This window comes from Schistocerca cancellata, chromosome 1 (assembly GCF_023864275.1).
Source record: "Schistocerca cancellata isolate TAMUIC-IGC-003103 chromosome 1, iqSchCanc2.1, whole genome shotgun sequence".
Taxonomy (NCBI): Eukaryota; Metazoa; Arthropoda; class Insecta; order Orthoptera; family Acrididae; genus Schistocerca; species Schistocerca cancellata.
The window spans coordinates 802,641,300-802,660,289 of NC_064626.1; the positions used below are offsets into that span (position 1 = coordinate 802,641,300).

At 37.6% G+C, this 18,990-nt stretch overlaps 1 protein-coding gene across 1 annotated transcript in view; it reads right to left on the bottom strand.

The window, feature by feature from the left end:
- LOC126187923 (cytosolic carboxypeptidase-like protein 5) overlaps positions 1–18,990 on the bottom strand; it is a 164,263-nt gene that overhangs the window by 36,841 nt on the left and 108,432 nt on the right. The window contains exons 8-9 of the mRNA XM_049929288.1: positions 11,741–11,879; positions 1,578–1,782 (exon numbers count right to left, since the gene is read on the bottom strand). Of these exons, the coding sequence (XP_049785245.1) occupies positions 1,578–1,782; positions 11,741–11,879 (344 nt within the window). The remainder of the gene's footprint in view (positions 1–1,577; positions 1,783–11,740; positions 11,880–18,990) is intronic.

Consider the following 18,990-nt stretch of genomic DNA (forward strand, 5'->3'; position numbering starts at 1 on the left):
GATATTTGAAGCCAGTTGCTCATTAGAGTTTTGGGTGTTACCATATACACAGCAACCTGTGGAAGGCCTTCGGTGCTGGTTTCTGTTCATACATCTAGGGACTTCAAGGAGGGCAGGGGTGGAAGAGAACAGGAGAGAGATATCTCAAGCAAGCATTTGAGTAACAGGATTGTGGAAACCACTTTGACTGCTAATGCCTTGAGGGGTAACCTTGAATAAAAGTTCATCCAGGCCGAGCGAGGTGGCATCCACATCCGGCCATCCTGATGTAGGTTTTTCATGATTTCCCTAATTCACTTCTGGCAAATGCAGGAATGGTTTCTCTGAAAGAGCATGGCCAACTTCCTTCTCCATCATTCCCTAATCTAATGGGACTGATGACCTTAGTGTTTGGTCCCCTCCCCCAAATCAACCAACCAAAGTTTGTTTGGATGCATAATTAATCTGCTCTGGTACATGAAGACCCTTTGACATTAATAGAGACTTAGTGCTCTTGATGAACCCCTGTCACTTGCTCCAAAGCTTCCAGTTGCGGCTGGACTGACAACCCCTCTGTGTTAGACAGGTATGGTGGCAAGCAAGAGTCAGTATGGGAACTACAACCCCCTTCAAGACCCTGGGAGATATCAGAGGCTGTGTTTCTATGCTTGGTCCCAAACAGGTCTTTCACTGTACCATTACACTTGGCTGCATAGTAATGAGATGTAAAATGGGTGTCTGTTGAGCAGAAACTTTACTCTGATTCAGCTCTGGAAATTTTTTTCTCAAAGCCATAGCTGATATCCTGGATGCAAAATTGACCCTAATTTCCCCTCTCATAACTGTACAGTAAGCAATGCCTGCTTACATGATGCAATCTTTCATCTGCAATCAGGATAAAAGATGTGCACTTTTCTTTAGACCACAGGCACCAACACTAGTATACAGCTGCCAACTCACTTTCAACATGCTGGATGGTTCTTGGCAAACCATCTAGACTCCCACAGCCCCATAACTGCATGAACTGTATTTGTAGACACCATCCTGGTGGGCCTAAAATATTCAGTAGTTCAGTTTGATACTGAACACAACAAAGTACTCTTTCAGGAAGACAGAACATCGTTATGGACCTAGTGTTTGCACACACAGTACATGGTTACTATTCCATTCATAGCATATTACTTTATACACCGCTGTTACTGATATCAGTATCCCACAAAAACACACAGGTTCTTTGTCAAATTTTCAGAGGTGTTAACTCTTGATTCTGTGCCATTTATCTTCACTGACATAGTAAAGACTTATTTATCACAAAGACAAGGCATCTGTACAATTTGTATGAATTTAGTACATTGTGTTACTGAGTACACTAGAACAGAATCTTCAAGTACAGGTAAAGAAACACAGCCCTTTCCTCTGTATTAATATCTGTCTGTTCTCTTTGTAATGACAGACAACATGAATTGTCTCTAAGATATGAAAATACTGCCACTCTGTGCTAGTAAAACATTAGTATTGCTTCAAATGTGGAAGATAAGCATGGTTCACATTTATTTATTGGTTGTGCAATAATACAACTTAAATCATTAAGAACTTACCTCTTCAAAAATATGTGGTGTATATTTTGGTGGTATCACATGTGCAGGTGGTGATTTTGTATTGTCTCGAGAACATGATGGAAGTATATTCACCAAACGCCCAGTGTTGTAATTGCACTCGAGGGTGTAGCTGCGCACCAAACCAGTAATTTTTAAAACTGCAACTCGACCAGAACCTTCACGACTCATTCCATCTCGGCGGTCCCTATGAAAGAACATACACATTGCTCAAACAACTGATTATTTTGAAATTTTGGAACATGTGAGTAGAATTCACAAACAGTGGAATACACCTAACTTTCCTGCACATTTAGCACAGGTAAAGAAAAATTCTTCCAATAAAGAGTGCCTTGACACTTCCACCTGGAAAGCTGCACTAACCAGATACATCCTTGATAACTTCTATACATGTCACATTAACCTGACACACAGTGTAGTCACATCTTTTGCTTATAAATTATATCGTTACATACATAATTTAATAAACTGGATAGCTTGGGAAGAAAGAAAAGTTAAGCGAGTTTCATTCATAATGGACACAGTTGAACTCTGTGACTGTTCCTTTATAGGGTGCAGAATAATAACTGCAACTAGCCCCAGTACAAGATGATTTTCTTTAATGCAGGATCGGTTTCAGGCTTGTGTCCATCTTCACATGGTTCACATTTGATTTCATATTCTGATGCTCAATGTTGGAGATCACTGTTTAAATAAAAAACAAATAATGCGACAATGACCAAACAGATCCATCTGGAACAACTGGAAGTTGCTAAGTGACATGTGTTATGAAATATTATAGTACTTACATACAGATGGGATATCCATGTTGTTTCCATATTACATTCACCACATTTTTTTCCAAAGTATCTCAGCAGAAGTACCAATAATTACCATGGTGAATGCTACACAGTGTACATGTAAAAAATTGGCATATTTTTGTGAAAATGTGGTGAATGTAAGTGGAAATGTTGTGGATGGATAGTAGAGCTGTAAGTAAGTACTATAATAACTTACAACACATGTCACTTAGCAATTTAGTCTTCGTAACATTATTTGTATTTTATTTAAACAGCTTAAACACTGAACACTGAAACATGTAACTGAATGTAAACCACCTGAAGATGGGTACAAGTCTGAAACCAGTCATGCATTAAATAAAATCACCTTCTATTGTGACTGGTAGAGATTATTATTCTACACTGAGCAAAAGTTATTTTATTTTCAGCAACAGTTACAATAATATCTTAATTTTGCATGAGATAACCAAAGCTTTTTGTAGTAAATGAGTGCAAAGAACAAACAAATATTTTAACAGTCCAAACTTCACATAACTACATCCAAATTCTAAGTACTTGCAAACTATATTGTCTGTTTCAAAATACTCATCATTAATAGATCCCCCTGCTGCCCAGCAGGAACTGTAATTCCCAATAGAAGAGCAATGCATACAACAATAAGCATAGCAGAAAGATTGACTTCTCATTCAGTTAGCGGAGACCGACACTCACTCCGGAGGCCTTCATTCTGGGAGAAGTTTGTTCTCTCTTGTGAATTCTGCATCAGCACAGGCTATCTACAACTTTTTAGTAGCAGCAGCTCCAAAATTAAATTCTGGCCACATGGCTATCTTACTCTGCCTGAGCTTCAATTCAGTTACTACATATCACCTCAGATGTGGTGACTAAACAGTTCCAACATACTGAGAACATAGTCTCACTGTATTATGTCCTGTCTGAACTGCAATATCTACATCTGCTGCACTTGTGTTGTATTCAGAAACTGTTTCTGGCAACATTTTTATATGAAATGTTGTGTGTAGCATAATATTTCACATTACCAAATACAGTGCCCTGGTTAAAACAACTGTCGCAAAGGATTTTTTGATACCATAATACTGTTAAACAACTTCTGTCTTTAATAGGTCATGGAGGTTTGATAAGTGCTATAGCATGAGAATAAAAACTGTTTTACACTTTTCTTTGTTACTTTCTTACAAGAGTATGTTTGTCCAGAGAAAAACAGAAGATGTAGAACAGCTCCGAATTAGCTAAATAAATTAAATTAGTGACATCTACAATAAAATCTCAAGTGTGAGCCACTTAAATCAAACCTCATATGGCATATCACACATCAAATGAGGAGCATATTTATCAGCTGCTCCTATAGAAGGCAACTGAACATAAATTCCCTAACAATCCATGCAAGTTAAAGGAAAGTAATACTATCTAGGATAAGCTGCTGTAAACATTACAGAGGAAACACCTTTCAAGTGACACCCACGAAATGCAACCTCTTTTAAGACATTTGCTGAACTGGCAGGCCATACGCTCAAAGTGCATAGTGTTGCCATTGAAAACATAGGCACTGTTGCCTCAGAGCTTAATACTACATCACTGTATCATCAGATGAGTTGACCCATAATACCCAAAGTGTCCACATTGTCATTGACAGTAAGGGCAGAATTATTAGAACTAGTTGCAACACAATCCAAAGAACCCAGTTTACAATTCAGATGAAACAGCAGTGGACATAAAGTGCTCAGAGTGCCTCCCTACCAGTGTCACTTCAACACAAACAGAATTGATTTCGGCTCTTGTTAAACATCATACTGCTGTGGAAAATAAAAAAAAGTTTATGTTGATCAAAGTGGAATGGCTTTTGAGGAGGTAGTTGAAAATGTGACACCAGAAGACTTGCAAAAGGTAACAGATCATGTGAAAGGAGCGATACAAAAAGCATGAAACAATGAGAATGTGTTACAACAGTGTGTTGAAGACTTGATAATATTTGTCAATATGAACAGTGACACTGATAGTTCCACTGACTCTGACTCTAGCAGTTTCTTCACACTGTCTTATTAGTATGTAGTGTATAGTGAACTTCAATGAACATCTTACTTCCATTAAATCATCTGTTTGTGATTTTATTTTCATTAATTTCTCTTTCCTGTTGTGATACCAAGGAATATTTTTCATCCATCTCCCATCATCTCCTTAAATTGTATGTTAAATATGATAATTTGATCAAACAATGGAAAATTTGGGATCTAATGTAACAATATTATGAAAAGGAAAGTGACTGCTCACCACATAGCGGAGATTCTCAGATAGGCACAACAAACAGACTGTCACAAATAAATAAATTGATTGGCGACTCCATGTTGTCTTGTGCACTACGACCAGGTAACAGGTATACTTGAAAAAAGAGACAGCATTGGTCGTATATTTTTCTATTGCAAAATCGATTTTATAGCACTGAAGATGGTCACTCAGTGACAGAAAATCGATTTTGCAATAGAAAAATATACGACCAATGCTGTCTCTTTTTTCAAGTATACAAATAAATAAAGCTTTCAGCCACTAAGGCATTGCCAACAATATACACGTCACATGAGTTGCGTTTGTGTGTGTGTATGTGTGTGTGTGGCCGCGCGCAAGTGTCAACTAATGGCCAAAAGCTTTTTTGTGACAGTGTTTCTGTTGTGCCTATCTGCGACTCAGCAGCTCCAATATATGGTGGGTAGTAATTTTCCTTTTTATAATATACTAATTTTGTATAGACACCAAGATGTCATTTCATGTGTGTAATAGTTTTCAAGATATGCAATGATAAGAAGGAAACTTTTCCAGACGGAATATTTTCTCGTTTCAATAACCAACGTAACAGCGAACCTATTTAAAATTAGGAAAAGATTTCTGATGTGCTGAGAGATACCACTGAGAGTAATACTATACATAAATTTCAGGATTTTTACATTCTTCTTGTAGGAGATACTGATTTTAAACTTGTTATGAGTTAAATACTGGCACAGTTGCATAAAATGCAGTCTTTGGAAGCAGACACACTGATCAGCCAGAACTTTATGACCACTGACCTACTAACGATATAACCCTGTCCAGGCGACTGCAGCATCACCTGGTGAGGAATGCTTGCTAGTCAGTCACACACGTGGTGCATGTATTATCAGTGAGTGTGCTGTCCACATGTAGACGCGTGATCTATCTGAGTTCGTGCGAAGGCATATCGTGATGGCCCAGAGGCTTGGTATGAGCATTTTGGAAACTGCATGACTTGTAAGGTGTTCAAGAAGTGCTGTGGTGAGTGTCTACAACACGTGACATAACCAAGGTGAAACCAAAATATCCATGGGTGTACTGCCGGTCTACAGTGTCCAACAGGCACAATATTTCGGCGATCATACATGTCGCCATCATCAGGTGAACTGACAGACTGAGCTCCAGTGAACGTGCCGGCACGGAGATCCGTACGCTATGGCTGCTCAGAGGGAACTGGGTTCGGTCACGGCAGCGGCCGATTTAAATACACTCCGCCCGCGGCGCGCTCCCCCCTCTGTCCACGTCCCGCGCCACGGTCGCGCGGTGGAACAGATTGTGACGGCATCTGAGATGATGTCGGTGTGATGGCCGCCGCGACTGAACCCAGTTCCTTCTGAGCAGCCATAGCGTACGGATCTCCGTGCCGGCACGTTCACTGGAGCTCGGTCCATCAGTTCACCTAATGATGGTGACATGTATGATCGCTGAAATATTGTGCCCGTTGGACACTGTAGACCGGTAGTACACCCGTGGATATTTTGACTATCAAATACGCCGGGAGAAACTAAAGAATCACAAGGCGAAACCATGTCAGGAAGTTGTGGGGTCGGGTGGCCACCACTCATTACAGATGTCGGATATCGCAGGCTGTGCAGACTGGTAAAATAGAACATGCGGCAAACTGTGGCAGATCTAACATCAGACTTTATTTCAACCGAAAGGAGGAGGGCGTCAAATTAAACGGTATATGGATGCCGGTGTTAAAGAAGATGTGTACCACTCGTCCACTACTGGGTGATGGCAACGGCGATCAACGGCGACGGACAGCGGCCAATTGCACTGACGTTTTCAAAACACGTGATGTCACGCCGCGGCGCGGGGGCGCGCGGACACGGAATTTAGCGGCAGTCAGTAGCGAGCCAGTGTGTGTGTTGGACCTTCCATCAAGCTATGGACCCCCTTGAAGATGTCTCCCGCAGTCGGAGACGAAACGTTGGGAATCACCACAGAATTCATCAACCGACCACGGCATAACAGCCCGGATAATTATAATGGACATGATTCCTTTAATGTACTGATACCCATGAAGAATAGCAGCACTAATGCTGTTGTTACGATAAAACAGCTTTATGTGTAAATCCCTGCTCACCTTGTCCAGATCCCAGTTGACTGACTGCATCTACAATGCACACTGATGCTTATGTTCCAACCCTACGTTACTGTACTAGTACTGGCTCCAAACAGCAAGTCATGATTCTAGCACTATTAACAACAGAAATCCTACAACATACAGTCTGAACATCATTCCTATAAATTGGGTACAATTACAGTAAACAGTTTTTCATCATCACTGGTTCAAGTAGCAAATTTTAATTATAACCACCCTGTATGCTCTACTTTTGTTAAGAGACTGAGCCTGTGGAAAATGGGAAGAGGAAATCAATGTCTTTTGTGATCTTCATAGTTTGAAGTGGTGGGAATTTTAGTCTAGCATTACTTAATTTTGGCAGTATTTAGCTATCTGATGGATTTCTCTGACTGGACAGCAGTATTCATAACGATTCAACAGGGTTGAGTAGAACTCACTCCATTTGTCATCAGACCATTTCACCACATTCACAGAATCCCATTTCTCATTTGCTAACTTGAGTTTAAGGACATTAATGTTTGAGTTATTTTTGGCACAGCTAAATTTACCTACTCTTATCACATGACAAAAGTGGCCAGAATAATGAAAATCTGTTATTGTAGTTTAAATTATCTATACAATCATTGATTATACATAAGCTGTTGTAGTGGAGCATTTGTCCATCACTCTGGTGGCAGAGCTTACTATATTTGAAAGACTGCGTGAGCTTAATATATCACTGAGCTTCAAGTTTACTGTACTATTTGAACTTACATCTATATTAAAGTCACTTAATATAATGAGGTCATTAGGACCAGCCTGACCAACTATACTATCAAGTGTATCCATAAACAAAGTTATGGCAGCATTTGGTGGTCAATGTACCCCAGTCACTTATGCTTCTGTGACTTAAGATCACTACTATTGAGCACTATGCCTGTCATTTTGATTGCTTCTTCTTTGGTGTGGTGTTCGAGAAGAGAAATTTTTTTAACTGCTATGTCCTTAATAACAAAAATTGCCACATACTGCCTTCATGGTTTTGCCTGCTAACTGTTTGCTAATAAATAACTCTCTAATCTACAATATATTATTTCACTGGATTTTAGTCTATGTTCACTTCTTAGTAATACATTACCATTTTCTTCCTGTTATGACGTCTTTACCTCTCACCTTGTGCAATCATTGTGACACAGTGCATACCAATGTACTACCTTTGATGTTCTTCTCCCTCTGCCACTGCTCCATTTATCATTCTCCTCCTCACCCTCACATGATATCATTCAACTGATGAATTACTTAAGTTACACATTTTACAAAGCAGTCTCTTATTTTGGCATGAAACACTTGTCCCCTTTGCGATCCCACTATTTGTTCCAGAACTGCTCTTTATGGATACAGTTTTCTGTGGAAATGTAATTTGAAACTAATGGGTTAATATATCAAAGAATGTGTTAATTCTTTCATTTAGGACATTCATTTTATAAACCTGTTACCATTTTTGTTTTGTTTAGCAAAGAGTTGGCGTAGTTTATATTACCCTGACTCCAGAAACAGAAAGACATGATGTTCCCAATACTGTCTTTTACTTTCAAGCTTAGTATTTGAGTTACATAGTCACTAAATTGTTTGCTGGAAGTTGTTAATGAAGTGCTGAAAAAAATCTTGACTAGAAACAGATCTAAAGCTGCTTCACATGTTTCTGTTACTTGGATAGCAACATTTACTTCAACATTTAACTTGTGGGATGCAACAAGGTTGAAAGGAGCCTCCATGTCTCTACTTTTTGTAAGAAAATTGATGTTGAAGTCTTCATAAATGACAAAATAACATTACATTTTATTTACTTCATTTGGAGCCGAGTCCAGTTTATTTTGAAACATTCAAAATTTCCAGAAAATGATCAGTAAACTACAGCAGTAACCAAGCCGAACTTGCTAATTATAATAGCTGCAGTTTAATAGTCCTTTTCAATATTTGTTCAAATGAGGTAGGGTAGTATAATCCATATATTCCTTAAAATCACCCAGCCAATTTGTTATTATTTCTGCATTAGTGAGAAGTCAAAATGAATTTAGTCATTTTTATACACTGAATTAATTCAGGGTCAAGCCAATATTCAGAAATGCATATTACTGAGGTATCTTTTAGCTCATCTGTCAGTGGTACATTAATTTTGTCAATTTTGTTATGCAAGAATTGTACATTGTGGTGATACATTTTCAGATCAGATTCATTCGTGGCTTAGTAGTTGCGTGTCACACTTCTGCTTCATACATCTTTAGTTTAAATTAAGATAGCTAGCAGAGTTGTTCTTTTTTTTCCCTTGATCATTTTACTTGCCTCCCTGTAGCTCTCATAAGCTGCTACTAATCTTATATTCATCAAACTGTCCAAGGCCAATGACTCTGATTTCATGTATGACTTCATCCGTGCATTATGTATTTAGTAACATTCCTATTACTATTCAAAGCACTGCTCGCATAGAAAGTTTTATTCTATTCAAGTCTTTCTTTAATTATTTCACTGACATGGTCACACACAACCTTTTTTCCTTCATATTTTGACTGCATCTCATTTCTGGTGTGTAGGTTATCATTCAGCTTACTTAAATCCACTATAATTATTATTTTTTTGTTTTTTCCCATGAAAAAGTATGCAAATATGTTGTCTACTCATGGTCTATTCTTAGGGATGAGTTATGATCTGGTTAATAAATAGCAGTGAAATGACATCTGCTTATAAGAAGCTTCCCTCATATAATAACTTTCAGAATTTAGAACAACTGATTTTTATTTATTTTATCCTGCCTTGCTACATCTCCCTGACCTAGGGTCTGAAGAGGCTTTTCTGCAGCATCCCTGCTAACCTCAATTTCTCCAACACTTTCCTCTCTCTTGGTGGATGAAGAAATCAACAAATCCAAAAACTAGCATATGTGTCACCATACTGCCACTTTGGAAGTTGATACTGATTCATTCCTTCTTAAACTGTAATTTCATTCTGAAGTCAATTCTCCTTAAAAACATTATAAATTTGTAGTACTGAATTAACTGACTGCTCTTTTGGATACAGACTAATCACATATCTTCATGAACAGTGATAACTGCAATGTCTACATTATTATAATTATTATTTATTTTCTTTCTTGAATAAAAGTTTCAATAGTGAACAGTAAACCACTAAAATACCAGAATAGTTTGCTAAATGAAATCTACACTGGTGTCCAAAATTAAAGCAACAACCAGCTATTTTCCCATCCTGTGTCTAACTCACAATACAATGACGCACTGTCAAAAGCTGTCATTACGATCATTTTCTCTACGGAAGATGGCATTCTGATAAATTGACAACAACGCTGGCAATGACATCAGGGAACGTATCAAGCGGGGTAGTGTTTGCAGGGTAGTCCCACATCCACAACCATTGTGTACACAGTAACAGACAGTGCAGTATGGCACAGAGAAGACGCATATGGAAGCTCTACTGTGGAGGGCCATAGTAAGAATGGAAGCAGGAGAGTCGCAAACTGATGTGGCCTGATGGCTTAATGTGAATCGTTCTGTTGTTTCATGGATGAGGTGATCGTTTACAGAGACCGAAACTGTATCCTGGAGACTAGGACAGGGCCGACCATGTGAGACGTCAGAATGAATGGACTGTTATTTGGCTGTACGGGCACAATGGTAACGCCTTACTACTGCACTGCAACTGGCATCTGATCTCACACCATCCCCTGGACACGTTCTATCGAGGCAAGTGGTGTACAGAAAGCTTCAGCAGAGTGGTCTTTATTGTTGGAGACCTGCTTTCTGTTTACCTCTGGCATGTCTTCACTGAAGGGAACATCTAGAGTGGAGCTGTCAAAAAGCCACCTGGATGGAAGAATGTGGGCAAATATTCTTTTTACGGATGAGTCCTGGTTTGGTCTGGAGAGGGATTCTTGAAGGATTTGCACCTGGAGGGCATTCGAAACATGGGTTCAGAGCCCAAACACTGTGGAAAGAGAACAACATTGAGTTGGATCACTAATGGTGTGTGCAGGGATTTTGTTGACCACTCGAACACCTCATCATGAAATTGTACAGGTGAATCAGCAAGATTTAACTGCTGGCAGGTACTGTGAGGAGATCTTGGGATTTCATGCACAGTTGTTGTGAGGGGCTGTGGGCCCAGACTTTGTACTGATGGACAATAATGCTCGATCTCATAGAGCACAGGGCTTGATGTGTTTTTGGAAACTGAAGATACTGCATGCATGGTGTGGCCAGCTCACTCTCCTGATTTGAATCCGATAGAGCATGTCTGGGATGCACTATGGAGACAGGTTGCATCATGTCAGCATCCACCAACCACTCTCCAAGACTTGAGAGCAGCTCTGTGGAAAAATGGGTATTATTGCTTCAACATGAGATTGATAACATCATTCACACCATGTTCCATCATTGTCAGGTCTGTACTGATGCCAGAGGTGGTAACATTTCGTAATGAACACATTAACCAGTTGTCAGGATGTGTGTGCAAATCCATTAAGTTGGAAAAAAATGAAGTACATTTTTATCTACAATTATGTATGTTGCAGTTGATTAGGTTCTGTATCTTTTTCATTGTTTCTACTTTACTACCACCTGTTTATACCGTTTTGTGGCAAAATAAAAGCAACCTTACAAAATTTCTGTTTGTAGTTTTAGTTTTGGACACTAGTGTATAATATTGCTGACACGTTTTTTCCTTCTCCTTCTCTGACTATGTTAAAACTACAAGCTAAAATGAAATCACTGATTTTTACCATTACTACAATAACTGTTATTCTACGTGACAATGATGATTCAAAAACCATCCCATCGAGATAAAGCAGAATCAGCTTCTGCTATTGCATATTGTTCCTCATGTTACAAAAATCTTCAAGAGTACAATTACACTATAGAAAGAAATTGTCCCACTAATCAATAAAGAAAAGAATCTCTAACTAAGATTACCTTAAGTACATGTTCCTTTCTGTAAAATTACATGCAGTAAAATGAAAATTCTGATTGTTAAGTGACATAATCTTTGGAAGCAGCATGCATTCGATGCTATCTTCAATATTATTAAAATGATTTCCATACATGAAGATTCCTGAAAAAGAGAGCACACTATTAACATTTACTAAATAAAAATAATAAAAAAGAAACATAAAATGAAGTAAAGATATGGAAACAACCCGGCAACAGCAATTTAAATATTATCAGTTTCATACTTACAAATAAAAGATGACTGAAACTTAGGTTTTTTGAAGCCGCGACCATCTGATAAGCTACTTACAACCAGATAGTCATAAAAAAAAGTATTTCAATTTTGATAATCCTTAGCTTTAATTCACAAACTGTCTTGGCATTTGGCTGTTATGTTTGATAACTTACAACTGTCCTTCCACACAGGATAGAGAAATAAGAAAAAGAACAAGGATTTGGTATTTCTCCCCTTCCCATTCTTATTTCTCTTCCTAAGGCACCCCTGAGTGTATTTACTCTTTATTCTCTACATTAGTTTGTTCAGATTTCCTTTTTTTCATCTTGCCATCTCTACTCTGAATAACACCACTATTGGTTCCAAAACCTGGTGTGTGCCCTCACCTCCTTCACTACCGTTGAGCTTGTAACACAGTTCTTGACTGAAGTTATACCTGTTGTCTGTCTTTATTGTTCTACAAGAGAATGTTGTAATACTAATAAAGATGGAAACACACAAAATAAATGTACAAGTATTGTATAAAATAAAAACATTTTCTTAGGATGTCAACACCTTACTAACTTTTAATTAAAGTTTACTAAGATACTTACAACCTTACATCATTTCAGTTTTGATAAGCTTGAGCCTGCCTATGACAAACAGTCTTGGCATTTGCCTGGAATGATTTATAACTTATTACTGTTAAGCTCATAGCCTTTTTTTTTTTGAAAAATTAAACAACTACCACTAGGTTCAGAACAGAGAAATATATATAGTTTATACAAAGAGTATGAGTGTTTCTCATCATATATAAGTTTATTTGTCCTGATGTTATCTCATTTTCTCATAACTTTGCAACATAATACTATGATGCACTTTAAAAATTTTGGAACGACCTTTTATGACTATCAGATAATATTTAAAGTATTTTTCATTCTGATTTCATATCTAGCTTTGATTATTCTGTATCACACCAGATTTTTGTATCAATCACATCTGAAGTTTGAGCTGAAAACACTTTTTTTTTTCAACAGGGAATTTTTTAAATTAGATTAAAACTAAGTTATTTACTTCATAATCTTGTACACAATCACTATGCACTGCAGTAGAGTAGATAAGTGGTGAAACTTCTCCTCCTTGATTGTCTCTTTTCATCAGTGACATCTCTCTTGAGAATAAAACAGTAGTCAGCCATCATGTTTGCAGGCCACCTTCCCTGGATCTTTTTCCATCTCCTTGATGTCCTTGTAGAATGGTTCTCCTTGTTCTTCACTAACATTGCCAGAGTTTTCAGGGAAAAATTTGATAAGTGAATGTAGAAAATGAAGCTTCACACTCATGTCACATCCTAATTTCGTGAAACTCCACAACATTTTTTTGACCATAGTTTTATAATTTGGATGTTTATTGTTGCCCAAAAAGTTGAGCACAACTTCTTCAATCAAAATCCAAGCTCTTTTCCCAATGGATTCATCTGTACCTTCAAAAAACTGCCTTTCATTAAATTTCTGATCTGTGGCCCCACAAAGATTCAGTTTATATCATATTACCAAGTACAGGATGCAGTCTCCATCTTTTGGAACTGCTTTTGTGAACTGTTTCATTAATCTATGGTTGACGTAAAGAGAACAATTGATGAATTTATTATATTCTGTGAACTGGGAACGGTCTACTCGATGGGAGGCCCTAGTCACACAACATTTACATTTTAACTGGGTTGGAGGGTTTTTCTTTCTATGCTTGTCTTTGGCTTGGCTGTCCCACTCACAAATGAAATACAGCATTTTTGTGTAGCCAGATTGTTGACCAAATAACAAGCCAACTAATTTCAAATTCCCATATATTGTCCACAAATGTTTTTCATAGTTCATGCATTTCAACACAGCTTTGATGTCTTTATGCACCTTTATGGTGTGGTGTGTATATGGTGGCATCAGATACTGAGGCAAATAAATTTTCATAATGCAAAAGTACACCTTTCAGGCTACATCTTGATGACTCTACAAACAACATCCAATGACTTGGACCATAAGTGACATTAAAGGAGGTCAATAAAACTTCAACAGTAGAACTAAATACCATAAGGTTCTCATCTTTTTTATTACTTCCTTTTCTCAGTTCCTGTGCCAAATGAATGATGCTCCAGGTAGTAGAAGATGTTTTGCGTTTCAGTACTAACACAAGCAATTAGGTGGCATCTTTTGTCAGATCCAAGTCATGAGTTAAATCATTTAGTTTGTTTTGATGAAATAAATCTGGTGCAGAGACTTTTTCTGGCTTGTAATTATCACCATCATCACATTCATTTTCAGGGCTGCTCTCACATTGTAAATCTTCAGGAATGGTAAGTGGAATTGGAATAGGGAGAGATTCACTATGTGTAACTTGTCATAACGCCAAAAAAATTTAGAATATTTTATATCCTTCTTACTTTATGCCTTATGACCTCCAATATTAACCATACAAGAACAACAGTCATACACATGATTTTGCGTTTTAAAACAAATTGTTAACCTAAGGAAACAGGTCAACAACAGAACAGACTGACAACGTAAGCATTTTGGGAGCTAACAGACAAGTATTATAAGATACCAATAAGACGAACATGGAACCATGATAGAAACATAGACATGATAGTTAAAAAAAAGAAAGAAAGAAAAAGAGAGAGAGAGAGAGAGAGAGAGAGAGAGAGAGAGAGAGAGAGAGAGAGAGATACCGTGTGCAATATTTTTAATAACTACATCATTTCTGTTGACCAATCAACCCCTATTACAGATGCATAGGTAGACCCCATGTCACGACATTCTGTGTACCGAATTTGAATATATGGAAGTAAATGAGCAGGAAGTATGCAAGACAATATGTATGCTAAAGAAAAAAATGGACGGATGGCTTATCCAGTGCCATTGCTAAGGTGTGCTTACAAGGAATCTCCAAGTCTCCTACCTACTGAGTAACTGCAGCATTAGAGAAAACATGTATCCAACTGTTCTAAAAATCAATGTAGTGAAGCCAGTGTATAAAAAGGGAAATAAGGAAGATGCCTCAAACTATAGCCCAATATCATAAATTCCCATCTTCAGTAAGATACTCAAAAGTGTTACCCTTTCCCAGCAACAGCAAAGCAACAGAACAGACTGACAACATAAGCATTTTGGGAGCTAACAGACAAGTATTATAAGATACCAATAAGACGAACATGGAACCATGATAGATACATAAACATGATAGTTAAAAAAAAGAAAGAAAGAAAAAGAGACAGAGAGAGAAATATCGTGTGCAATATTTTTAATAACTACATCATTTCTGTTGACCAATCAACCCCTATTACAGATGCATAGGTAGACCCCATGTCACGACATTCTGTGTACCGAATTTGAATTTATGGAAGTAAATGAGCAGGAAGTACGCAAGACAATATGTATGCTAAAGAAAAAAATGGACGGATGGCTTATCCAGTGCCATTGCTAAGGTGTGCTTACAAGGAATCTCTAAGTCTCCTACCTACTGACTAACTGCAGCATTAGAGAAAACATGTATCCAACTGCTCTAAAAATCAATGTAGTGAAGCCAGTGTATAAAAAGGGAAGTAAGGAAGATGCCTCAAACTATAGCCCAATATCATAAATTCCCATCTTCAGTAAGATACTCAAAAGTGTTACCCTTTCCCAGCTAAACGCCTTTTCACTATACACAAACTACCTGTAGATCTGCACCATGGCTTCAGTTCTACAGTTCTTCCATGAGCAGTCAGAAGTAAATGAGTAACTGAAAACTACAGCACACATCTGAGAGGCAGAATTTTGCATAGAGGTTTACAGAGCTTTTTCCTTTGTGTCAGTTGGATGGAATGCATCGTGATTATGTGTAAAATGCTGATAGAGTGCATGTATTGTGTCTGGAACCACTAGCATATTTTTTATGTTCTTCCTTGGTTCTTTAATTGTTTCTTTTGTAATGCAAGTGATATAAAAAACACGCATAAAAATATTTATATTAAATATACACTATCACAAGCACTCTGTTTTCACTTTGTATCCGATTCTACCTCTGTCAATTGTTTCAACACCAACTGCACTGGTGAGAGAAGATTCAAGTCACTATCAGTAATCACATGACAAGAGTAATGCAGCTCCTAATATAATGCCTAGAAGTTTATTTTGGGAGTGTAACATGACTGGCTAAAAAGAAAACTTGGTAGAAAAGCTTTAAAAGTACTTCCAGTAATCAGCCTATAAAACCAATAGCTCTTGAGAAAGACAGCAACTGTGGCATTCACTGTGAACTATGCTCTGCCATTATTCAGAATACTTGAGGTCTATGGTGTGACAAATTATTGTGTATCATCTCGGTAAAAATAAATGGCTTAATCCAAAATGTCACTCGGTAAAAAAATTATTAGTTTATAGTAGAATGGTACTTCAGACAAGATTTTAATATCATCCATTCACTGGCACATCTTTCTTTCTTCACAGCTCTCTTAATTTCTTACTGCTGCTGATCTTTTTTTTCCATCCTTTCCTTCTTTTTATTTTACTCATGTTTTGCTTCCTAATCCCTTCACTATTCACCACTGTTCCCAACTTACCTTTTTTAATTTATTATTATTATTTTTTATTTTTTTACATCTATCTGCAGTACATTTTCATTTTTAATTCCCTCTTCTTTCTTTTTTCTTGTTTAGCCCTGGCCTATACCTTTCCACAATATTCTCTCCCCTCACTTATTTGCCTTCTTTTATTTTATTTCATAAGTTTTCAATTACTATTACCTGATCATTTATTTCCATTAGTTTTTTACTACTACCAAGACATTTAAAGTTTGTACACAACCTAAATTGCTCAGTTCCTACCATACCTAACCTACATTTTTGTCTATCCTTTTGTTTATCATATTTTCTGCTTTTCATCATCTTTGCTTCTTTAAGCAATGAGGGCACAATGAATGCTTCCAAAAGTATGCATGCATAATTGATGCAAGCTTCAAATTATGTTGTCTGTAGAATTTAAATGTAGGTGCAGTGGTATTATGGAAAACAAATCTAAGAATTACTAACTGCCAGTAGGCTGGAACAGTTCAACTACACATCTGAAACACTTTGAAGAAGATGAAATAAAAGAATAAGTGAAATAGCCAATAACAAAATTTTATAAAAATGGCTATATACGGCTGTTAGAAATCTGTAATAAAGAAGTACTAGTCAAGTTGGGCCACAAACTCCTCCCCAATTCTATTCAATACCTCCTCATTAGTTATGTGATCTACCCATCTAATCTTCAGCATTCTTCTGTAGCACCACATTTTGAAAGCTTCTATTCTCTTCTTATCAAAACTATTTATCCTCCACATTTCACTTCCATTCATGGCTACACTCCATACAAATACTTTCAGAAACGACTTCCTGACATTTAAATCTATACTCGATGTTAACAAATTTTTCTTCTTCAGAAACGCTTTCCTTGCCCCAGCCAGTCTACATTTTATATCCTCTCTACTTCCACCATCATCAGTTATTTTGCTCCCCAAATAGCAAAACTCCTTTACTACTTTAAGTGTCTCATTTCCTAATCGAATTCCCTCAGCATCACCTGACTTAATTCGACTACATTCCATTATCCTCGTTTTGCTTTTGTTGATGTTCATCTTATACCCTCCTTTCAAGACACTGTCCAATCCGTTCAACTGCTCTTCCAAGTCCTTTGCTGTCTCTGACAGAATTACAATGTCATCGGCAAACCTCAAAGTTTTTATTTCTTCTCCATGGATTTTAATACCTACTCCGAACATTTCTTTTGTTTTCTTTATTGCTTGCTCAATATACAGATTGAATAACATTGGGGATAGGCTACAACCCTGTCTCACTCCCTTCCCAACCACTGCTTCCCTTCCATACCCCTCGACTCTTATAACTGCCATCTGGTTTCTGTACAAATTGTAAATAGCCTTCCGCTCCCTGTATTTTACCCCTGCCACTTTCAGAATTCGAAAGAGAGTATTCCAATCAACATTGTAAAAAGCTTTCTCTAAGTATACAAATGCTAGAAACGTAGGTTTGCCTTTCCTTAATCTTTCTTCTAAGATAAGTCGTAGGGTCAGTATTGCCTCACATGTTCCAACATTTTTACAGAATCCAAACTGATCTTCCCCGAGGTCAGCTTCTATCAGTTTTTCCATTCGTCTGTAAAGAATTCGCGTCAGTATTTTGCAGCTGTGACTTATTAAACTGATAGTTCGGTAATTTTTACATCTGTCAACACCTGCTTTCTTTGGGATTGGAATTATTATATCCTTCTTGAAGTCTGAGGGTATTTCGCCTGTCTCATACATCTTGCTCACTAGATGGTAGAGTTTTGTCAGGACTGGCTCTCCCAAGGCTGTCAGTAGTTCTAATGGAATGTTGTCTACTCCGGGGGCCTTGTTTCGACTCAGGTCTTTCAGTGTTTTGTCAAACTCTTCACGCAGTATCATATCTCCCATTTCATCTTCATCTACATCCTCTTCCATTTCCGTAATATTGTCCTCAAGTACATCGCCCTTGTATAGACCCTCTATATACTCCTTCAACCTTTCTGCTTTCCCTTCTTTGCTTAGAACTGGGTTTCCATCAAAGCTCTTGATATTCATGCAAGTGGTTCTCCTTTCTCCAAAGGTCTCTTTAATTTTCCTGTAGGCAGTATCTATCTTACCCCTAGTGAGATAAGCCTCTACATCCTTACATTTGTCCTCTAGCCATGCCTGCCTAGCCATTTTGCACTTCCTGTTGATATCATTTTTTAGACGTTTGTATTCCTTTTTGCCTGCTTCATTTACTGCATTTTTGTATTTTCTCCTTTTGTCAGTTAAATTCAGTATCTCTTCTGTTACCCAAGGATTTCTACTAGTCCTCGTCTTTCTACCTACTTGATCCTCTGCTGCCTTCACTATTTCATCTCTCAAAGCTACCCATTCTTCTTCTACTGTATTTCTTTCCCCCATTCCTGTCAGTTGTTCCCTTATGCTCTCCCTGAAACTCTGTACA